The 21,026-nt window shown below is 43.5% G+C and overlaps 2 protein-coding genes across 2 annotated transcripts; both read right to left on the minus strand.

The window, feature by feature from the left end:
* Positions 1-674: 674 nt before the first annotated feature.
* On the minus strand, positions 675-12,078 carry LOC134405714 (vomeronasal type-2 receptor 26-like). Its single transcript, XM_063136960.1, has 7 exons — positions 11,989-12,078; positions 10,445-10,599; positions 8,727-9,018; positions 7,332-8,186; positions 4,028-4,255; positions 3,241-3,367; positions 675-1,579 (listed from the first exon to the last, which is right to left on the minus strand). The coding sequence occupies exons 1-7, from the start codon at positions 12,076-12,078 to the stop codon at positions 675-677; spliced, it is 2,652 nt and encodes an 883-aa protein (XP_062993030.1).
* A 3,422-nt stretch (positions 12,079-15,500) lies between these two features.
* On the minus strand, positions 15,501-20,473 carry LOC134405715 (olfactory receptor 11G2-like). The gene is made up of 4 exons (XM_063136961.1): positions 20,366-20,473; positions 18,786-18,980; positions 17,091-17,109; positions 15,501-16,435 (listed from the first exon to the last, which is right to left on the minus strand). The coding sequence occupies exons 1-4, from the start codon at positions 20,471-20,473 to the stop codon at positions 15,501-15,503; spliced, it is 1,257 nt and encodes a 418-aa protein (XP_062993031.1).
* Positions 20,474-21,026: the final 553 nt, after the last annotated feature.

A 21,026-nucleotide genomic window follows, 5' to 3' on the forward strand; every position in this document is an offset into this window, starting at 1 on the left:
ACAGTCTAGGGCCGTTGCTAGATGAGGTCTTTGCGTGGTGTGAGGCCCGGTCTCCCTCCTGTGCATCCAGATGACGCACAGGGGATTCCGGGGTCAGGCCGGGCTAAGACCTCCCTTAACCCGGGATAAGCGGATTCGCTTATGGCCCGGCTTTTCTGCAAAGCGAGCAGCCAGGAAAAGCCACGGACTGGGCACAGCGCTCATAGGAGCGCTGTGCCCATCGGGCCGGGGGGGGGAATCACACAGGGAGGGGAGATAGGGGCCAGGGGAAAGGACGGACCCGGCATGAGAGGGGGAAAGAAGGACGGGCACGGGCATGGTGGACGGGGGATGGGGGAAGAAGGACATAGATATATCTTGTTTGGACTAGTGCAATGCCCTCTAGGTAAGGCTGCCTTTTGAAAAACTGGTGATTTTTTTTAGGGAATACATGACTGTGGTTACAATGGCTTTACCAGCTACCTTCCCTTTTCTGGTCACAATTTGAAGTGCTGTTTGTGACCTGTAAAGCCCTACATGATTTTGTGATCACTAGACTATTTTAAAGCCTGTATTTCCCCACATTTGTCTGCCTAGGATTTAATGAGCAGGGGTTTGGGTTTGATGGCCTTATTCCAACTCTACTATTCTATGACTTGTCATTCCTAATGATGCTGTTACTTCTTCTCTTAATCCTAGCCATTCTTTTTTCTTACTAATTGCTCTCTGGTGTTCAGCTCAGGCCTCAGCACAATAATGTAACATTTATGAAGGAAGATACAACCCAGTAAGCCAGCACCAGAGGCCAAGATGGAGAAGACCTCCACAGCCACCATGTATTTCCCCTTGGTGCTCAGGTATGTTGGCACAAAAGACACCCAAACACTGCAGAAGACCAACATGCTGAAAGTGATCAGTTTGGCTTCATTGAAAGTATCCGGCAACTTTCTGGCAAAGAAAGCCATTGTGAAGCTGATGATGGCCAGAAAACTCATGTAGCCCAGTGCCATGTAGAACATGAGGGCTGAGCCTTCATTGCATTGAACGATGATTGTGTCAACCTGGGAGTGCATGTCGAACTCTGGGAAGGGGGGAGAAGTTGCCAGCCACACAGCACAGATGCCAATTTGAATAAGAGAAGAGAGAATCATGACTAATGCAGCCACTCTCTTCCCAACCCATTTCCTCATCCTGTTTCCAGGCTTTGTGGCCATGAAGGCCAAAACCACAGTGATGGTCTTTGCTAACACACAAGCAACAGCAATGGAGAAGATGATGCTAAATACTGTTTGCCTGAGCAGGCAGGTCACCTTCCCAGGCCTCCCAATGAACAAGAAGGAGCAGAGAAAGCAGAGCAGCAGAGAGCAGAGCAGGGTGAATGTGATGCTCCAATTGTTGGCTTTGACTATGGGTGTATTGTGGTGCTGAATGAAGATCCACATCACAACAACTGTGATAAAAGAGAGGAAAAGGGCTAAAACTGCCAAAATGTCTCCCAAGGGCTCCACGTAAGATAGGTAGATTGTTTCTTTGGGAATACATTGGTCCTGCTTCTTGTTTGGATACTGATCTTCTGGGCACATCTCACACTGGTCTGCATCTGAAAGTAAGAAGCAAAGTCTCCGTATTTCCAAAATATAGAAAAACCTTTGCTTCTGTCTAACCAAAACATACAGCAATCAAAATATATTATTATTATTATTATTATTATTATTATTATTATTATTATTATTATTATTATTATTTATATAGCACCATCAATGTACATGGTGCTGTACAGATTACACAGTAAATAGCAAGACCCTGCCGCATAGGCTTACAATCTAATAAAGTTGTAGAAAACAATAAGGAGGGAAAGAGAATGCAAACAGGCACAGGGAAGTGTAAACAGGCACTGGGTAGGGTGAAGCTAAACAGCATAGAGTCAGAACAAACTCAATATTTAAAAGCTATAGGGAACAGAAAAGTTTTTAGCTGAGTTTTAAAAGCTGTGATTGAGTTTGTAGTTCTCAAGTGTTCTGGAAGAGCGTTCCAGGCGTAAGGGGCAGCAGAAGAAAAAGGACGAAGCCGAGTAAGGGAAGTAGAGGTCCTTGGGCAGGCGAGAAGCATGGCATCAGAGGAGCGGAGAGCACGAGCAGGGTAATAGTGTGAGATGAGAGAGGAGAGATAGGCAGGAGCTAGGCCGTGAAAAGCTTTGAAGGTCAACAGGAGAAGTTTATATTGGATTCTGGAGTGAATTGGAAGCCAATGAAGAGATTTCAAAAGTGGAGTGACATGGTCAGAGCGGCGGGCCAAGAAGATGATCTTAGCGGCAGAGTGGTGGACAGAGACCAGCGGACTGATGTGAGACGAAGGAAGGCCAGAGAGAAGAAGGTTGCAGTAGTCCAACCGAGAGATAACCAGTGCGTGAACGAGAGTCTTGGCAGAAGAGACAGACAAAAATGGTCAAATTATGCAGATTCCTTCCCCCACCTCCCAACATCCCTGGTGATTGCTCTTTCAGGTTGTCATTTGTTTAAGGGAATGCCTGCATATATTTGTGTGTACCAGAAACCAAGAAAAAAGAGAGAAGAAAGAAGAGGAAAAAAAGAGAGAAAGATACTGTAAAAAGAGAGGGGTCATTAACGAGAAGAAAAGAATCAAAAGGTAACAATGATACATGGAAAAACTATTGTGATGACAATTATTTATGACACACTGAACAATGACTGTGAACATATAAATACAACAATGAATGCCAAACATTCTAAGTGGTGTACACAACAGTGTAAGATAACAGTTACTCCGGATATTTATAGCTGTTTTGTATCTTCATCAGATCACTCTTAACTTGTGTATTTAATTTGTGTATTCCCTTTAATGAGATTTGATGCTTATTATGGGGAATACACAAATCAGTGTTTGTACTATATGTTGTTTACCCTTAACTGAACATCACCCAATGGATGTTCAAGACCATCTGCCTACCATTAAAGAGTTAAGAATGATATTGTGAAGATACGAAACAGCTATAAATATCCGGAGTAACTGTTATCTTATATTGTTGTGTACTCCACTTTGACAGTTTAGCATTCATTATTGTATTCATATGTTCACAATTAATTGGTCAGTATGTCATAAATAGTTGTCACTTACCACGATAGTTTTTTCATGTATCATTGGTACCTTTTGATACTTTTGTTCTAGTTAGTGACCCCTCTCTTTTCTTACTATGTTTGTGTGTAGACAAAAATGATTGGCATAACATTAGACCTGATTTACCCATCTGGATTGAGATCCTCCCTTGGGGGCACTCAACGCAATCGTAGCAACACACTTGCTTCCCTGGTTGGACAAACATGCTCTGCCCAGGGTGGCAGCTCTCGACACAGGTAGAACTGGGCTGCATCTAATGGTAACCAAATGGAAGGAAGGAGTTATTAATTTATTATATTATTTGGAAATATTTATGATAAAGCTTCTGACATGTTCTCTGGCTTTCAGATATGGACAGATGCCACTTCGCAAGGAGGGAACCTATACTTTTAGTGCATTATTTCCTGTGTTCAAGACAATCTAAGTCCTGAGTCTGTAAATGTAGTGACTCAAACATCCAGCTCAGCAACAATCAACAGAAAGCCCCATTTATTTATTTTAATTTTTTTTTGGTCCATTCTACCAAATCTTTATTCTTGGCTCATCACAGTGCCGTTGCTGTATAATCTTTACTACAGAAATAAGATAAAGGCCCCATTCAGAAGAAACCTTAAACCACAGCTTTAATCATGGTGGTTAAGCCAGAAAGCCAGGGACTGTTCAGAAGACACCTTAAATAGGGTGACCCTATGGAAAGGAGCACAGGGCTCCTGTATCTTTAACAGTTGTATTGAAAAGGGAATTTCAGCAGGTGTCATTTGTATCTATGGGGACTCTGGAGAAATTTCCTCTTCATCACAGCATTTAAAGCTGCAGGTGCCCTGCCCTCTTTTAAATTTGGTCACTCTAGTATAGCTCCTGCAGCTTTAACTGTGGTGTTGAAGAGGGAATTTCACCAAAATGATATTCCCACCTGATTGAACTTGTGATTCCACACAATGGCGTTTCCATTCATGGTGAACCCATTCTCTGGAGTTGCATCGGGCTCCATCCTTCCAACCTGGACTCTCTGGAATGATTGATTGCGGAAGGTAACCAAGTTGATGAGATCGTATCCACCTGTCGGGTCCCCACTATCGTCAAAAAAGATGTCTTCCCCAGCACTGTTATTAAAGTGAATGTTTCTCAGAAAAGAGTGCAGCTGGATTAGAAAGGAGAAAAAATGTTAACAATGTACCCTATTTCTTCAATTCTAAGACACACTTTCCCCCCCATATAAACATCTCTAATAACGGGGTGCATCTTAGAATCACGGGTGTATGTTAGGGTGTTTTTTTTTCTGTTGGTGGTACTGAAATTAGTGTGCGTCTTACAATCGATGGCGTCTTACAATCGAAGAAATACGGTATTGATGATTTATTTATTAAAAGAATGTATGAACCACCCTTCATTCATAGGGGAACAGTGTGGTCAGATGGATGGAAATGGGTTAACATGTTTAGCTTGCAATTTGCCATATTGGACATTTAGGGTACTTCTAAATGAAGCATTCATGGGCTCATCTACACCAAGCAGGATATTCCACTATGAAAGTGGTATGAAAGCGGTATATAAAAGGCAGGATCCACACCACTGCTTTATAGTGGCACTGAAGTGCACAGAGAACTGTTGCAGCCCATGACACATCTACACCAAGCAGGATATTCCACTATGAAAGTGGTATGAAAGCAGTACATAAAAGGCAGGAGCCACACTACTGCTATATAGTGATATTAAAGTGCACTGACAACTGTTCGGGCCCATTACACATATCATATACCGTTTTCATATCACTTTCATAGTGTTATATCCTGCTGGGTGTAGATGTGTCATGAGCCCCAACAGTTGTCAGTGCACTTCAGCACCACTATAAAGCAGTAGTGTGGCTCCTGCCTTTTATATACTGCTTTCATACCACTTTCATAGTGGAATGTCCTGCTTGGTGTCGATGAGCCCATGGAGTGCTCTACGTTATTCACAGACTATTAGAGGTGGTCCAGATGAGGTTTCCTTTGATTTTTAACCCTTCCAAACCCACTGCTTTCCCATCTTTTTTTCTGTTCATCGGTCCCACTGTTAAGGAGGGAAAGATGGAATAGCTGTACAGTGACTGATACTGCTAGGCATGCTCTATCTGGAAGCACTGGCGGACTTAAAATATGAATTTCCATGACTCTTAGTACCACCAAAGATGGATTTCCAAGTGTGTGTACTTGCAAAATTTTCAAAAATGCCCCATCCAAGCCAAGTTGAAAGTTAGCAAGTGAGATAAATATTTTGGTGGTAGGGTGTTTCCAGGACTTTGCCCTGAACCCATGAAACTTGTACTTGAGCAGTTTGTCTATCGGAGTAATTCTGCTCTGGCTGGCACTCTCCAGGGTGCTGGACAGACACTCGTACTCTTTTGTCTCTTTAATCTGGAGAATCCAGAGATGGGGCCTTGGATCTCCACCACAAGGCACATGTGAACCGTTACTGAGCTGTAGCACCTCTCAGTGGTAGGCCTTTGCTCAAAAGGGAGAAGCCCCATTATCTTTCTTCCATGGGCTCATCTACACCAAGCAGGATATTCCACTATGAAAGTGGTATATAAAAGGCAGGAGCCACACTACTGCTTTATAGTGGCACTGAAGTGCACTGAGAACTGTTGCAGCCCATGACACATCTACACCAAGCAGGATATTCCACTATGAAAGTGGTATGAAAGCGGTATATGGCATGTATCAATGGGGCCCAACAGTTGTCAGTGCACTTCAGTACCACTATGAAGGGCCTTGCTAGAACTACCTGATAATCCAGTGGGGAGTCGGGGCGAGGCCGCACTGCAGCTAGCGCGGGCTGTTGCCCCTAGCTAGACGTAAAACACGACGGGGTAAGGGAAAGCTCCGTCACGACGGCCATTTTTTTTAATTAAAGGGGCCATGTGCATAGGAGTGCACCAATGGAAACGTAAGGCTTTTTTAAAAAAATATATAGAGTTTCCCGCTCCCCCTGCCCCTGATTTCCCCCCTACAATGTCTGATGCCCCCCTGCTTGCTCGCTCGCCCGTCCTCCCCCCGCTCGCCATGTCCGCGCCCCCGCTCACTTGCCCATCCCCAATCTCCTTGCCCTGGCCCCGTTTTTATTCCCCCCGTCTGCCATGTCTGATGCCCCCCCGCCCACTCGCCAGCCTGCTCACCAGCCTGCTCGCCAGCCTGCTCGCCATGTCCGCCCGATCACCTGCCCGCCATGTCCGATGCCCCCTCTGGCCCCCCCGTCCGTGATCTCTCCACCCTGGCTCCTCTCTTCCCCCCCATCTCTCCTGCTGGGTCCGCTCTTCCCCCCCAGCCACATCTCCCCCCCGTGATTTTACCCCCCCAGCCTGATGGGCACAGCGCTCCTATGGAGTGCTGTGCCCAGTGCGCGGCTTCTCCTGGCTACTCATGAGTAAGCGAGCAGCTGGGGAAAAGCCTCGGAAGTAGCTAGACCTCAGCCCGGGGCTGCAGAAAAAATGGGCCACAAGCGGATCTGGTTATCCTGGGTCAAAGGAGGATTTAGCCCAGCCTGACCCCAGGATCCCCTGTGTGTCATCTGCACGCACAGCAGGGAGCCCGGGCCTCGCACCGGGCTAAATCCTCGTCTAGCAATGGCGGAAGTATTTGAATTGCCCTGAGGAAGGACGCTTTTTGTCCGAAATGTGTAGGCTATCTTCAATAAATCTTTTTTTCAAACAAATAATTTTTTTTTAAGATCATCCTTGGTTCCGCCCTTGCCTTCGGCTTGTTTTCACACTCCGTCTTCTGAACAGGGCCTATATCAAAAAGGGGCAATCAAAGAGATCGAGAGTTTTAACTCCTCACCCATTTGTAAAGAATTAAGTGGTTGGGTTTTTCCTCTGAGAAAAAGGTGAATAATGATGGTTTCATAATGGAGGTTTATCAAATTATGAATGGTAAGAGTTGGAGATCAAAATATCAAAACACACAATCACCCTCCACCCACCAAATGGTTTAGGAGTAGATTAGAGATAGGTGAATGGAAGTCCTCTTTTATGGGAGGCTTAATTCAGTAATTTAGCTGGCTTAAAAGGGGGTAAAATAAATTTGTACATCAGATTTGCATAAAAATCTACCCCTCTGACACTGTTTCTGGAAGAATGTGAGGTCTTCCTTTTCAGTTGTGGTTTTGAAGCTAGGTATGCTCACAGGATATTCTCATTTCGTTTGTTGATTTGCTTATTTGTCTGTAGCTACAACTACCTGCCATGGCTGAACTTTCTGGAGGTTCCATCTGTCCACGTCTCCTCTAAATTTCAGTTTGGCTCTTGCTAAATCCATGGCATGGAGCGCGTGTGCAACAGCATAGACAGCATTGTAGATGTTGTAGCTCTGGCCAGACATTTCCATTTCAAACACAGTTCTAGGAAGGCTTTCCAGCTTCTCCTCCCCAGTACAATTCACCTTGCTTGGTGCATGAAATTTATATTGTGGGAATGAACAGAGAAATGCAGTAAACCAGAACTTCTTGATGAAAAGAATTGCAGACTGAAATGGATTTATTTTCTCAATGAAGTCTACAAATCCTGGCACCTGTTTTGAATGGAGAGTGAATGACAAGGTTCCATTGAAGGATTTTGTTGTGAATTTCCCCCGATACCATACGGCTGTGTAATCCCATTCAGCTGTTGTGATCCACACCCTCTGTACAGGGTTCATAAAAATAATTTCATTCAACCACAGAACCATGTGTAAACCCTCCAGTGACTGTCTGTCACCATAGACAAGAATCACACTGATTTCACTTAATAAAAGGGTCAGTTGAATTGGTCTCAATTTTTCTTCAACTACTTCTTCTGCAAAATTCCCTCCAATTTTGGGGATCACCTGCATCCAAGCAATGCAAATATGACTCAGCAAAAGCCTTGGTCTCAGAGTTCGAAGAAAGGTTTCCCCACTGTCATTATCTGAAAGAATGAGGCCAATCCAGGTCCATCCAAAATGCTTCAACAGCTGAACAATTCCAATGTACTGAGATTCCTCTTTTGGGACCATCTGGTAGAAAGATGGAAATTGAATTTTGTCTCTCAATGCTGGATCAACGGAGCCATAGTTGAACTAAAGATATGGGAAAGATATGATGTTTCTTAAATGAGAACACCACCCCTTTGTTTTCAAACACAATCTGTCTCTATGCAAATGTCTGTCAAGCTTAAAATCACTATCTCATTGAGTTTGACCTTCTAGCGAACGTTGTTTCAAACAGTCCAATCTTCCACTTCCTTGTTAATGTAGCTGGTGCTATATTCCGTTTATGGTATGCTACGATGCAGAATGTGAAAGAATGGTGTCCTTTTCAAGGGTATATATTTCTGGAATGATTCACAGCTTGGCTTTTCAGGCTGCACTCCTATATTGACATGGGAGGAACCCTCGCTGAAATAGGGTTTAATTCTCAGTAGATATATATAGGGTTGTACTCTATGTGTTATGAGTTTTTGTTTCCAGGAATCACTATAGATCCCAAATTGATAATGTATGCAATAGTGATCTACGTGGGCTTGGCAGAGACTTTATCCCTTAGCAATTTTGTTGTGGGACACTATTAGATGCAACCATACTCACTGTGGTTGCCTCTATTTAATCCTCAACACATACCTGTGGTACCTTGTAGGCATTAAAGACTCTGGCCATCTGGATGGAGGTTTGGGAGGTGAGACCACCAATAGCAGCCACTGCTTGGTCTTCCCTGGCACAGTTATAATTGGTAGGATCCCCTTGTCCCGTAAAGAGTAGTTTCAGAGCATTTTTACAGGACTGCCTTGAATCAAAAGAATTCTCATAAATCTTGAATCCCAGCGTGGTGTTGGGTAACAATTCAGCATCCTTGTTGATTGCATGGATGGCAAAAACAAAGGCAAGGACTTGCTGGTAGTTTTTAGGAATTATGCTGCAATGACATGGTCACATCTTCTTTAACTTGACATCAGAGTTCCAAATGCATTACCATTTGCATTATGATTTGAATGTCTAGTTACATTGGATGTTGGCACACATCCTATAGAAAAATCTTGCTAAATCTAAAGATGTGAGGATTGTCAACTTGGACAACATTAGTAGATGTAAGTAAGGATCACAACCAATGGGATCCATTGCTGTGTAGTGGCTAAGGTGTGGGCTCAGTATGTGAGAAACCCTAATTGAAAAATCCCTGTTCACCTGGGAAGTTCACCCTTGCTCCAGTTTTGTTCCCACTTAGCTGTGAACTCCATTGAACACTGTAGGACTTACTTCCAAATAATTATTCTTGTGTAAGACACTGTCCCTTTGTTTAACCCCCATTGCTTGGTTGTTGTGAAGATACGAAGTCCCTCTGAGCTTTGCACCACAAGCACAGGACACAAAGAAATGACAACAGGCATAGAGCATTTGGTGGCAAGGAGATTTCAATAAAGGCCTTCCTGCATCCTTCATCCCATTGGAAAACCCATATCTCCCACCACATCTTATCTCCATCCTTTCTCTTGTCTCATCTCCTTCTATTTGATCTCTTTCCCTTCCAACCACCTCTCTCCCCCCCTTCCTGACCATCTCTCCCTCTCTTTCCCCACATGTGCTCTTCATGTGGAGGACACAAAATACAACTTGATATCAGAAATTCCCCATAAAGATTCCACTTTTTCCAGTCACTCTTGCAGGTTTGGGGAAGGGAGTTATGTTTTGAGGGTTGACTCCTTTTTTTTGTTTACCCATGCCAATATTTGGAATATTTGCAGCCATCTATGAAGGCATAGTTTGATCAGGACTGCTGAAAATAGGAAATCTATTAATTTTAACTATCTATCTATCTATCTATCTATCTATCTATCTATCTATCTATGTAAATCTAAGGCCTTAGCTAGAGCTAAGGATTATCCCAGGCAAATAGAGGGGTCGTCCCTGCCTGCTCCTGGGATCCCCTGTGTGTCATTTGGATGCACAGGCATGATCCCAGGATGATCCTGGGATATAGACCTGGTCTAGCCATGGCCTAAATCTAACACTACCCTTGCAGGGAGGAAAATCTGCATTTTTGAAAAGGTCCGAACTGCACTTGGATTACCATGGATAAACACCTATAGATTCTTCTGACAAGCATGAATATCCTGCCCCTTCCCACAAGAAAACTCCAAGAACACTTTCAGTGACTGAGACCTGGAGAGATTTTGATAAGAACCAAGTTGAATCTGGCCTCACTGATGGCTTTGTTTCTACTAACTTGAGTGTTGGGAAATGAATGTACACAAAAAGGGGTTTATAGAAGTATAAAAGGAAGTGACAGGCTGGTACTTAAAAGTGATAATTTATGTTGTCAAGCTAAGAATGATGATACTTACACACTTTTGACATGGGAATCTGGATCTTCCATAAATAACGACACAGTGATCTCGGCCAGTGTAATGGATACAAATTCACCAATGATGATCTCATTTGAAGGACTATATGAACGAATTGGGACTTTTGTCTCCCAACTGTATATGGAGGAATAACTCTTGCAGGAAGAATACAGCAATAACAAAAGCAAAATCACACAGAATGATTCAAATCTATGATCGAGACCCATCAGGATGCTTTAATGATTACTAACATCACCAATATCAGTCCTAGCAGAAGATGCCGAAAATCATGGATTGACAGAGCTGTGCCTGTCTCAAAATACGCTTCCAGATTATAGTGGAGCAAATCCTTCTAGACTCAGACAGAAGACGAAACTTCAAATATTCCTCCTTTGGTATTTAATTTGCACAGGGGCTGTGATCCCCTGTGGGGCTTTTGAAAATCCTCAAAATAACCTCAGGTTGGGGTGGATCAAATTGTTTGGACTGGTATCTTTATAGATTCAATGAAGAATATACTGTTTTGGGTACGTAAGTTGCATGGTCCCTATGATACCCATGGTGTTATTGTTTTTTTAATAGCACTGCTGATTGCAGTAATTTTCATAATTCCAGGGCAGGTCATCTGTATTGCCAAAGTCCTCAAGTCTCAGAATGAGAAAACACATCAGTGTATCGATGATCTCAGTGATCTGCTTCATCTTGGAGCAGTACAGGTGTCTAGAGAACAATGCTGGGCTGATGTAACCTCTTGGCGATTGGCCCAACTTTCACAATCAATAAGGATTGTAATAGGATCAGTGGGAAGAAACAGGGTAGTGAATGTCCAGTCAAGATCCCGATCTTGGTCAAGGGGTTTGGAAGCTGACTTCTGCTGAGTCAAGCCATTATTCCACCCCTGTCTACTCTGACTAGCAAAGATGCTTCCATGGCTTTCAAGGGTCTGTCCCTGGCCAGATCTACACCTTGTGTCAGATCATTATGAATGTTGAATACAAAGCAGGATATAACACTATGTAAGCAGTAGAATCATAGAATCATAGAATAGTAGAGTTGGAAGGGGCCTACAAGGCCATCGAGTCCAACCCCCTGCTCAATGCAGGAATCCACCCTAAAGCAACCCTGACAGATGCTTGTCCAGCTGCCTCTTGAAGGCCTCTAGTATGGGAGAACCCACAAACTATATGGAATGTAGTTTGTGCCCCAACCGTTATTGTTCTGACACTGGCTACTCCCTACAAACAAATCAAATGAGTATCATCAAGTTGCAAGTCAGAAAGAGCATACCTTCTGGGGCTCATGTAATAATTTTAGAAAGGGGGTTGGGATGTTGGAGCAGCGGTTGGGCCTCCCTTCCCATGGACATTTCGGCATGGTTTTATTCATTCTGGGAAAGCACATTGCTTTGTTTTTATTAATACTTCTGAGCCCTATGCTCTGGAAGAGCCATTGGTCCATGGGTCAGACTGAGGAGCCCAGAGGGCTAGATCAGGTCCTCAGGTCCTCAGGTTATGGTATCTACACTCCTGCACTAAAAGGAATACCAGGGATGTGGTGAGAGTGAACATCTTGGATACCTCCTTTAGAGTTCTGGCTGGTTCTGACTGAAAATCAGCATGGATGTATAACCCCATGATATTGGAGCCACCAGCCTCCACAGGACTACACAGATACTCTTTGGAAACATTTATATCAGCCTTCCCATACCTGGTGAGCTCCAAATGTTTTGGAATCCAACTTTCTATTAGGGAGGTTGTGGGCTCTCCCACACTAGAGGCATTCAAGAGGCAGCTGGACAACCATCTGTCAGGGATGCTTTAGGGTGGATTTCTGCATTGAGCAGGGGGTTGGACTTGATGGCCTTTTAGGCCCTTCCAACTCTACTATTCTATGATTCTATGAGATGATGATGATGATGATGATGATGATGATGATGGGAATTTCAGCTTCCATAACAAGCTACACCTGCTGAAATGCAGGAATCCACCCTAAAGCATCCCCGACAGATGGTTGTCCAGCTGCCTCTTGAATGCCTCTAGTGTGGGAGAGCCCACAACCTCCCTAGGTAACTGATTCCACCGTCGCACTGCTCTAACAGTCAGGAAGTTTTTCCTGATGTCCAGCTAGAATCTGGCTTCCTTTAACTTGAGCCCATTATTCTGTGTCCTGCACTCCGGGAAGATCGAGAAGAGATCCTGGCCCTCCTCTGTGTGACAACCTTTCAAGTATTTGAAGAGTGCTATCATGTCTCCCCTCGATCTTCTCTTCTCCAGGCTAAACATGCCCAGTTCTTTCAGTCTCTCTTCATAGGGCTTTGTTTCCAGACCCCTGATCATCCTGGTTGCCCTTCTCTGAACATGCTCCAGCTTGTCTGCATCCTTCTTGAATTGTGGAGCCCAGAACTGGACGCAATACTCTAGATGAGGCCTAACCAGGGCCGAATAGAGAGGAACCAGTACCTCACGTGATTTGGGAGCTATACTTCTATTAATGCAGCCCAAAATAGCATTTGCCTTTCTTGCAGCCATATCACACTGTTGGCTCATATTCAGCTTGCAATCTACAACAATTCCAAGATTCTTCTTGTTTGTAGTATTGCTGAGCCAAGTATCCCCATCTTGTAACTGTGCATTTGGTTTCTATTTCCTAAATGTAGAACTTGGCATTTATCCCTATTAAATTTCATTCTGTTGTTTTCAGCCCAGCACTCCAGCCTATCAAGATCACTTTGAAGTTCGTGGTATTAGCTATCCCACCCAATTTGGTGTCATCTGCAAATTTGATAAGCGTTCCCTGCACCTCCTCATCCAAATCAATAATAAAAATGTTGAAGAGCACTGGGCCCAGGACTGAGCCCTGCGGTACCTGTGTGACAACCTTTTTAGTTGTTTAGACATGAGTGTTTATAGGCTCAGTGTAGAAGACCACGCTTCAAATGTACATAATTTGCACCGGGGCTGTGATCACCTATATGGCTTCTGAAAATAGCTCTGCTGATTACAGTAATTCTAATAATTCCATGGCTGATTATCTGTTTTGCCAAAGTCTTCTAGTCTCACAGTGAGCAATGCAAACATGTCTCTGTGATATTACCATAGGGCATAGTTTGCCCCAACTTGGAACAGTATAACTGTACAGAGAACTATATTGGGGTGAAGCAAGCCTCTTGGAGAGTTGGCCTAACTTTTTTTTAAATAGATAAGGGCCTTATCTACACCAAGCAGGATATTCCACTATGAAAGCAGTATGAAAGCCGTATATAAAAGGCAGGAGCCACACTACTGCTTTATAGCAGTATTGAAGTGCACTGCAGGATCTACACTACTGCTTTGTCATGGTACTGAAGTACACTGACAATTGTTGTGGCCTATGACACATCTACACCAAGCAGGATATAACACTATGAAAGTGGTATGAAAATGGCATATGATATGTGTAATGGGCCCGAACAGTTGACAGTGCACTTCAATACCGCTATAAAGCAGTAGTGTGGCTCCTGCCTTTTATGTACCACTTTCATACCACTTTCATAGTGGAATATCCTGCTTGGTGTAGATGATCCTAAAGTGTCCATCTAATCCAGCACTCTGTTCACACAGTAGCCAACCAGCTGTTGACCAGGGCCAACAAAACAGGACACATTGCAACAGCACCCTCCTCCCCATGTTCCCCACCAACTAATGTGTATAGGCTTACTGCCTCTGGTACTGAAGGTAGCACACAACCATCAGGTCTAGTAGCCATTGATAGCCTTCTCCTCTAGGAATTTGTCCAACCCAAATTGGTGGCCATCACTACATTTTGTGGTAGTGAATTCCAGACTTTAACTATGCGCTGTGTGAAGAAGTACTTCCTTTTATTTGTCCTGAATCTCCCACCAATCAGCTTCATGGGATGACCCCTTTCGGTTCTAGTATTAGGGGAAGGAGAAAAATGTATTCATATCCACATTCTCCACACCATGCATAATTTCGTAGACCTCTGTCATTTCTCCCCTTAGTCTCCTTTCCCCCACCCTAGGCTATACAATCCCAGCTGTTGTAACCTCCCCTCATAGGGGAGATGCTCCAGTCCCTTAATTATTTTAGTTGCCATTTTCTGCACTTTTTTTTAGTTCTATAATAACTTTTTTTAAGGTATGTTGACCAGAACTTACATAGTATTCTAAGTTTGGTCTCACCATAGATTTGTATAAAGGCAGCCCTGTGCAAATATAACACCACAGTACATAGTATTTTTTAAATATAATGGACACAGGCTCTTTACATGCATTCTATATGAGTACTTAAACAAAAATTGTGTTGTGATTGTCACACATTTAGAGCTGTGTTAAAAAAAAATCACAAGAAAGAATAAAAATGAATTATGTATATAATGTTATGGCTGTTTGTTATTTTGTATTTTATTAAAGTTTAGTCTTTTAATAATTTGTTTTATAATTTATTCTTTCAATGATTGATGATCACGTGTTATTGTGGGGGTTAAAAATAAGTAACAGAAATAATAATAATAATAATAATAATAATAATAATAATAATAGACAAAATGTTGTAGAAAAGGAAGAGGAAAAGAGAAAAATATAAATCACTGGCTATGGAAGTTAAAGAAGTATGGCAACAGGAAAAGGTTACAATTATTCTGTTAGTCATATCAGCCGCCGGGATCACACACACACACACTCACACACACACACACACACACACATATATATATATTACAGAAAACTTTCAGAAACTGGGCCTACCAAAATATATCCACACCAACATCCAGAAAGCAGTCATACTTAAAACAGGTTCAATAGTCACAAAATTTCTGAACCAGTAAAATGCAGCATGGACTTGGTGAAGCCCATCATGTTCATCTAGAACGCCACGAGCAAGAAGAGAGATGATGATGATGATGATAATGATGATAATGATAATGATGATAATGATGATAATGATAATGATAATAATAATAATAACAACACCTCACCCTCTGCCAGCCAGCAGAGGTGGGCCTTATAGGTTAAAAGGTCCAGATCTCTTGGCCAAGGTCCAAACCAACCACCCATGGATCAGAGACCCCAATTTCCCTGCAACACTGTCCTTTTTAGGGCATCCTTCATCTCCTTGTTCCTCAGGCTGTAGATAAGTGGGTTGAGCATGGGGGTCACCACTGAATAGAAGAGGGTCACCACCTTGTTGCTGCCACCAGAAGCTTCGGGGACAACGTAGGTGACCATGATGGAACCATAGAAAAGGCTCACTACTGCCATGTGTGAGGTGCATGTGGAGAAGGCCTTCCGCCTCCCTGCTGCAGAAGGCAGCCTCATCACCGCCCTCAGGACCACCATGTAGGAGCACACAATAAAGATGAAAGGGCCAAAAATCGCAATTGAACTGAGGCTGTAGAAGGCCATTTCTGGCCCAGGGGCTAGAGTGCAGGATGAAGCCAGTAGTGGGCCTGGGTCGCAGATGAAATGGTCGAGGGTGTTTGAGCCGCAGAAATGGAGCTGGGAAATCAAAGCAATGGGTACAAGGAACCACAGGAAGCCACAGATCCAACAGGAAGCAGCCAGGATGCAGCAAAACCTTGGGGACATGAGCATCGGATAACGTAGCGGCTGGCAGATGGCTAAGTACCGGTCCAAGGCCATGGCTGCGAGAAGGAAGCTCTCGGTAGTTCCCATAGAGAAGAAAAAGTAGAACTGGAGGAAGCAGCTGTGGAAAGAGATGACACCTGGCAGTGGGGATGCCAGATCTGACAGCATCCGGGGCGCTGTGGTGGTTACATAGCATGTCTCCAGACCAGAGAAGTTCCCCAGCAGGATGTACATAGGGAGGTGAGTGAGGCGAGAGTCCCGGAGAACAGCCCATACGATGCACAGGTTCCCCGCCAAGGTGAAGGCGTAGCATACAGATAGCAAAGAGCACAGGAGCAGTTGGATTGGGGGTGAGAGGGATGGGAAGCCCAGGAGGATGAATCCCATTGCTAAGTTGGTGTCGTTGGCTTGGTCCAAATGGTGGTCCCCCTGTTGCTGAAAGAGTGACAGAGAGGGGCAATGGTCAACGTCTAAAAGCATCCTCCTTCAACATGGTTCCCTCCTTCATGTTGGATTGCAACTCCTATCATTCAGTTTCTCCCATATGGACCTGCCCAGGTATTAAATAGGGATGTGTTGACCAGATACAAAAGAGGGAAGGGCTCCTGCAGATTTAACTGTAGGGATGAAGAGGGAATTTTACCAAGTGCTGCATGCATGTGAATCACACCTGCTGAAATGTCTTTGTCTGTACAACTGTTAAAGACACAGGAGCCCTGTCCTCCTTTCCATATGGTCACCCTATCCAAAGTGTCCTTCTTTGCTCAACAGGCTGAAAAGCCTGTCTAGCAAAAAAAGAGAAAAAAGCAAAGATCAGAGAGCAGGGTGGCAAAGATCACCTCTGCTCCTCCTCCTGCCCTACCAGCTTCACTCTGCCAGGGCATAGGCTTCCAAGCAGCAAGGGTGGCATGTGGGAAGCTGCTGTTAATAGGCAGAGGAGCACAGCCAAGAAAAAAAGTTGGCGATCCTACAGAGCATACAAAAAATAAGCTTCCCAGAGCCTTTAGTCTGGAAATTGAGTGGATAGGACTGAAAAATGGTGGAGTTAGCAATCTAAGGAACAAGGGGAAGAGCTGAAAGCCTTTAAAATAGTAAAGGGAGCAGGGAAAACGGCCTTGAAGAGCTTTGTTTGTCTATAGGGGAAAAGTCACATGCCACCTTTTGGCTTCTAAAATCAGTCATGATAAAACAATTCTGAGAAGAATGACTTTCCCATTGCTATTGAACAGAGATGAGAGGATTTGGGTTCGGATGTAAAATACATAAAAATTGAAAATAATTGGCCCAAAACGTGCATTTCCCCCATAGGCTAAGACGTGAAAATGTGCATTTGGGGGAAACTTGCACATTTGCGTGCATGCAAATTTGCACAAATTTGGAAACTAAAAAATGGGCATACGACAGAACAAAAGGCACCTCATAATCCAAGTGGGGCAGATTTTACACAATCCATACATCCCTATGCCAGTCAGACTAGAGAATTTGGGGGCAAATGGAGGAAAAGATGGAGCACTGAGCAGGCTTAATATGCCCTGTTCCAACCTTCTCCAGCCTTGCACCCTCTAGATATTTTGCACTGCAGCCTGGCTGTTGATGGGAATTGTAGTCAAACACATCCAAAGAGTGGCAAGTTAGGGAAGGCTATTCTATGCCCTGAGGATACAGAAAAACCTAATGTGCTTATAGCTGATATGCTGCTGTTTGGATTACTGCTTTTTCAAATTTGGATTTAGTACTATGGATACAGTACTTTTAATTTACAAATGAGTCCAGAAAACAAGTAGCAGCCCAGGGAGCAGAGAAGAAGGATTCAACAAAATTACTTACCGCATATTTGGATACATCCAAGGAGGACATCTGTCATGTTAATTCATTCAGTTTGAATCTAGCACACAGAAATTAGACATGGATAAAAAAAGAAGAGGTATCAATCTTAATCGAACTGAATTATATGGGGAGTAAATAGAGTTAGAAACAATTAAAATTAAAACCTTAAAGAGCTCTAAAAAGAGCTGTTGCTGCATCTTGACCTGCCTGAATTATATGTATATTAAAAGTCTGCATATAATTTAAGCAAGAAAGAAGCCATTTCCTGTTTAATAAGTTTTGTTAAAAAGTTCCTTTGGATTCAAGTCTATTGCCATTAAGTGTGCATTAAGCTTAAGGGATACATGCAAATTCTCAGTGACCAACTCAGTAAACACCAGGCTTTACAAAGGCATTCTTGGATCCTCATTTCTGTCTTCTAACTCTGTTCTCAAAATCTCAAGAAATATTAAAACTTCCAAACATAACCAGGATTTTGTTCTCAGGTCTGGCAGAAGGGAAAGTGTGTGTGTGTCAGGGAGTAGAGAAAAGGGAAACTTTTGTTTCAGTTTATTTTTTATAAGAATTCATGAAAATTAGCAAATTTCTTCATATTTGGGACAGAAAGATCTTGGGACTTTTAAAACAAATTCAATGTGGGGAAAAGTGAAACTGACAGAACTGTCCGTCACTACATGGAGGTGATTCCCGTTAGAGGAATCCTGGTGCTACAAATTGGAAGACATTTCTTGAAGCTCTCTTAGCCAGGGATAGAGAAGTGGAGCTACCCAGGAATCCATCATGGGTCCTGAGTTCTGCTCCTGCCTTCAGGAAGGAGAGTCAGGTATAGTGGTTAGACCTGGGAGGACTGTAAAAGAATTCAGACAGAGAGGGAGTGCTACAACGACAACGACAACAACAACAGCAACAGAAAATGCCCCCAAATCTTACCTGGTTCTGAACACTTCTAAGCACAGCCACCTCCCTAGTTCTGTCTGGCCGGCTGGTGGAAGAAGACTGATATCGCAGCTCCATCAGCCAAAGCCTCAGGAGATCCCTGTCTCCAGAGTGTGATGAAGAAGCGAAAATCTGGATTTTGAACCTTGGCTCAACAGCAGTGGCTATGCTGAGATACTGCAGGATGAGCTAAGGTGGAGAGAGGGTTACATGGATAAAGGTGTTCTGATCTGTGAACAGGAAGGGCTTCATTCATTATCTGGGTTTGGGGCACTCACCAAATGGCATTTGGAGTGGTTGCTGCAGGAGCTTTTTGCATTTGGTGTGGCTTTTCTTTGATGATTTAAGAACTTGACATAAAAAGCTGGACTACCAGGCTATCCGGATGTGTGCAAAATAAGAGCCACGTGGTAACAGATCGTTTTAAAAGGCTCTGGTTTTAATGCTAATCAAGGGAGCCTTAAAACATTTGTATGACACCTTATCCTCAATACACACACTCCAAATTATAGGTTGTATCCAATGCATTCCAGTTAACGTTAGTCCAAGTAAAATCTGATTCCTTTCAATGGCAGTCCCCAAAAGAAGACTAACATTGGGTACAACCCCACATCTCCTGTGCTACTGTGTTCTGTCTCCAGAAATCCCATTAATTTCTTACTGATCATTCACTTTACAAATAAGGAACCGTGATTTGAATACATATGCCCCCCATACAAGAGTTAGGCCAACCCCCCCCCCCCCCCGCCAAATACATATTCATATTCCTCTATGATATGTACTGACAACACAGCCAGCTAAGTCCTTCATTTTGTAGCAAAGTCTCAGATAAGATTATCACATCCTCCAATCCCATTGATTCACCTGTGTCTTGCTTGTGGGTTTCTGGTCAATAGCTGGTTGTCCACAGTGTGAACAGAATGCTGGACTAGATGCCATACTAGAGGCCTTCAAGATGCAGCTGGACAGCCATCTGTAAGATATGCTTTAAGGTGTATTCCTGCACTGAGCAGGGGGTTGGTCTTGATGGCCTTATAGGCCCCTTCCAAGTTTACTATTCTATTATTTTATGATTATATCAGCCAGCAGGGCTCTTCTTATGTAAGATATGGGCAAGCCCCTTTAAATTCACTTTTAAATTCATCCTTTAAATTTACTCTTCAATTCATTCTGTGCCATCCTTGATCTACTGAGATAACAACCAGAACTTGCATGCTGGATTCTCTCTGTTTCCTTTTCCTTCTGTTTTTACTCCTATCAATTCAATATTGAGAGGCTTTTAGGGGTGTGTGTGCATTCACGTGGTGATTAAGGCTTAGGCCAAAGTCAAAACAGGATGGGGCCAAACACAAAGGAGAAAAAATACCAGCATGTTTCAGCTTGAACCTCTTACTGCTAGTAAGTAAGCCTTGAGAGAGGCATTTCAATCGTTTAGAATGGGGGAAAACTGCAAACACCAGAGAAACCATCAAATGACCAGTGGTTGGGGAAAGGGGTGGAGCTGAGGTGGGTGTGGCCATCTGGGCATGCAGATTAGGACCCCAGATTTGGTCTGCAGGCCTGAGGTTTGTTACCCCGGCTTGTACGATGAGGGCAACCTTGCTACAGAGCTGCCTATCGGGGAAGCTGGAAAATAGGAGTGGAAGAAGTTTGACATTAGCGGCAGTATCCAACTGTGCCATTTTGTTAGTGCAAGTGAAGTTGTGCTAGCAGAAACTAGGTTCCAACGAGAGGAGATTCCAACTTAAGTTATGTTTGCACGAGTGCAGTGGCACAAATAGTTGTGCATTACACTGGTGCCACCTGTTGTACACACAGATGTGTATTCCAATTGCACAACCCTTTGTGCATCTGGTTGCACAACTCCTGGGAAGTTGCATTGCAACTACTTGTGCAATGCAAAGATTCACCGGAGCTCCACTAGAACTATTTGAGTTTGCAGAATGAGCCTGTTGGATACTGCCCTGGGACCTAATGGATTACATCCTGAGCCTTTCGGGCACCTTGCAAGAAGCAGGAACTGGGGAAAACCTTACAGCACTACAGTGCTGCCATTCACTATGACCAGAAGGTGTACTATGTTGTGTTTCTCAGAACGCTCCTACTTTCGATGGGAGGCAAATGACAAGGCTTGCTAAGTAATCTACAAAGCTTTTATTAAGCAATAAATGTGTCTTCTACCTGAATAGAGTCTAACCTCTTGGAAACGTCCCCCTAGGCAAAACTATGCAAACT

The sequence above is a fragment of the Elgaria multicarinata genome, chromosome 11, assembly GCF_023053635.1.
Source record: "Elgaria multicarinata webbii isolate HBS135686 ecotype San Diego chromosome 11, rElgMul1.1.pri, whole genome shotgun sequence".
Lineage (NCBI taxonomy): Eukaryota > Metazoa > Chordata > Lepidosauria > Squamata > Anguidae > Elgaria > Elgaria multicarinata.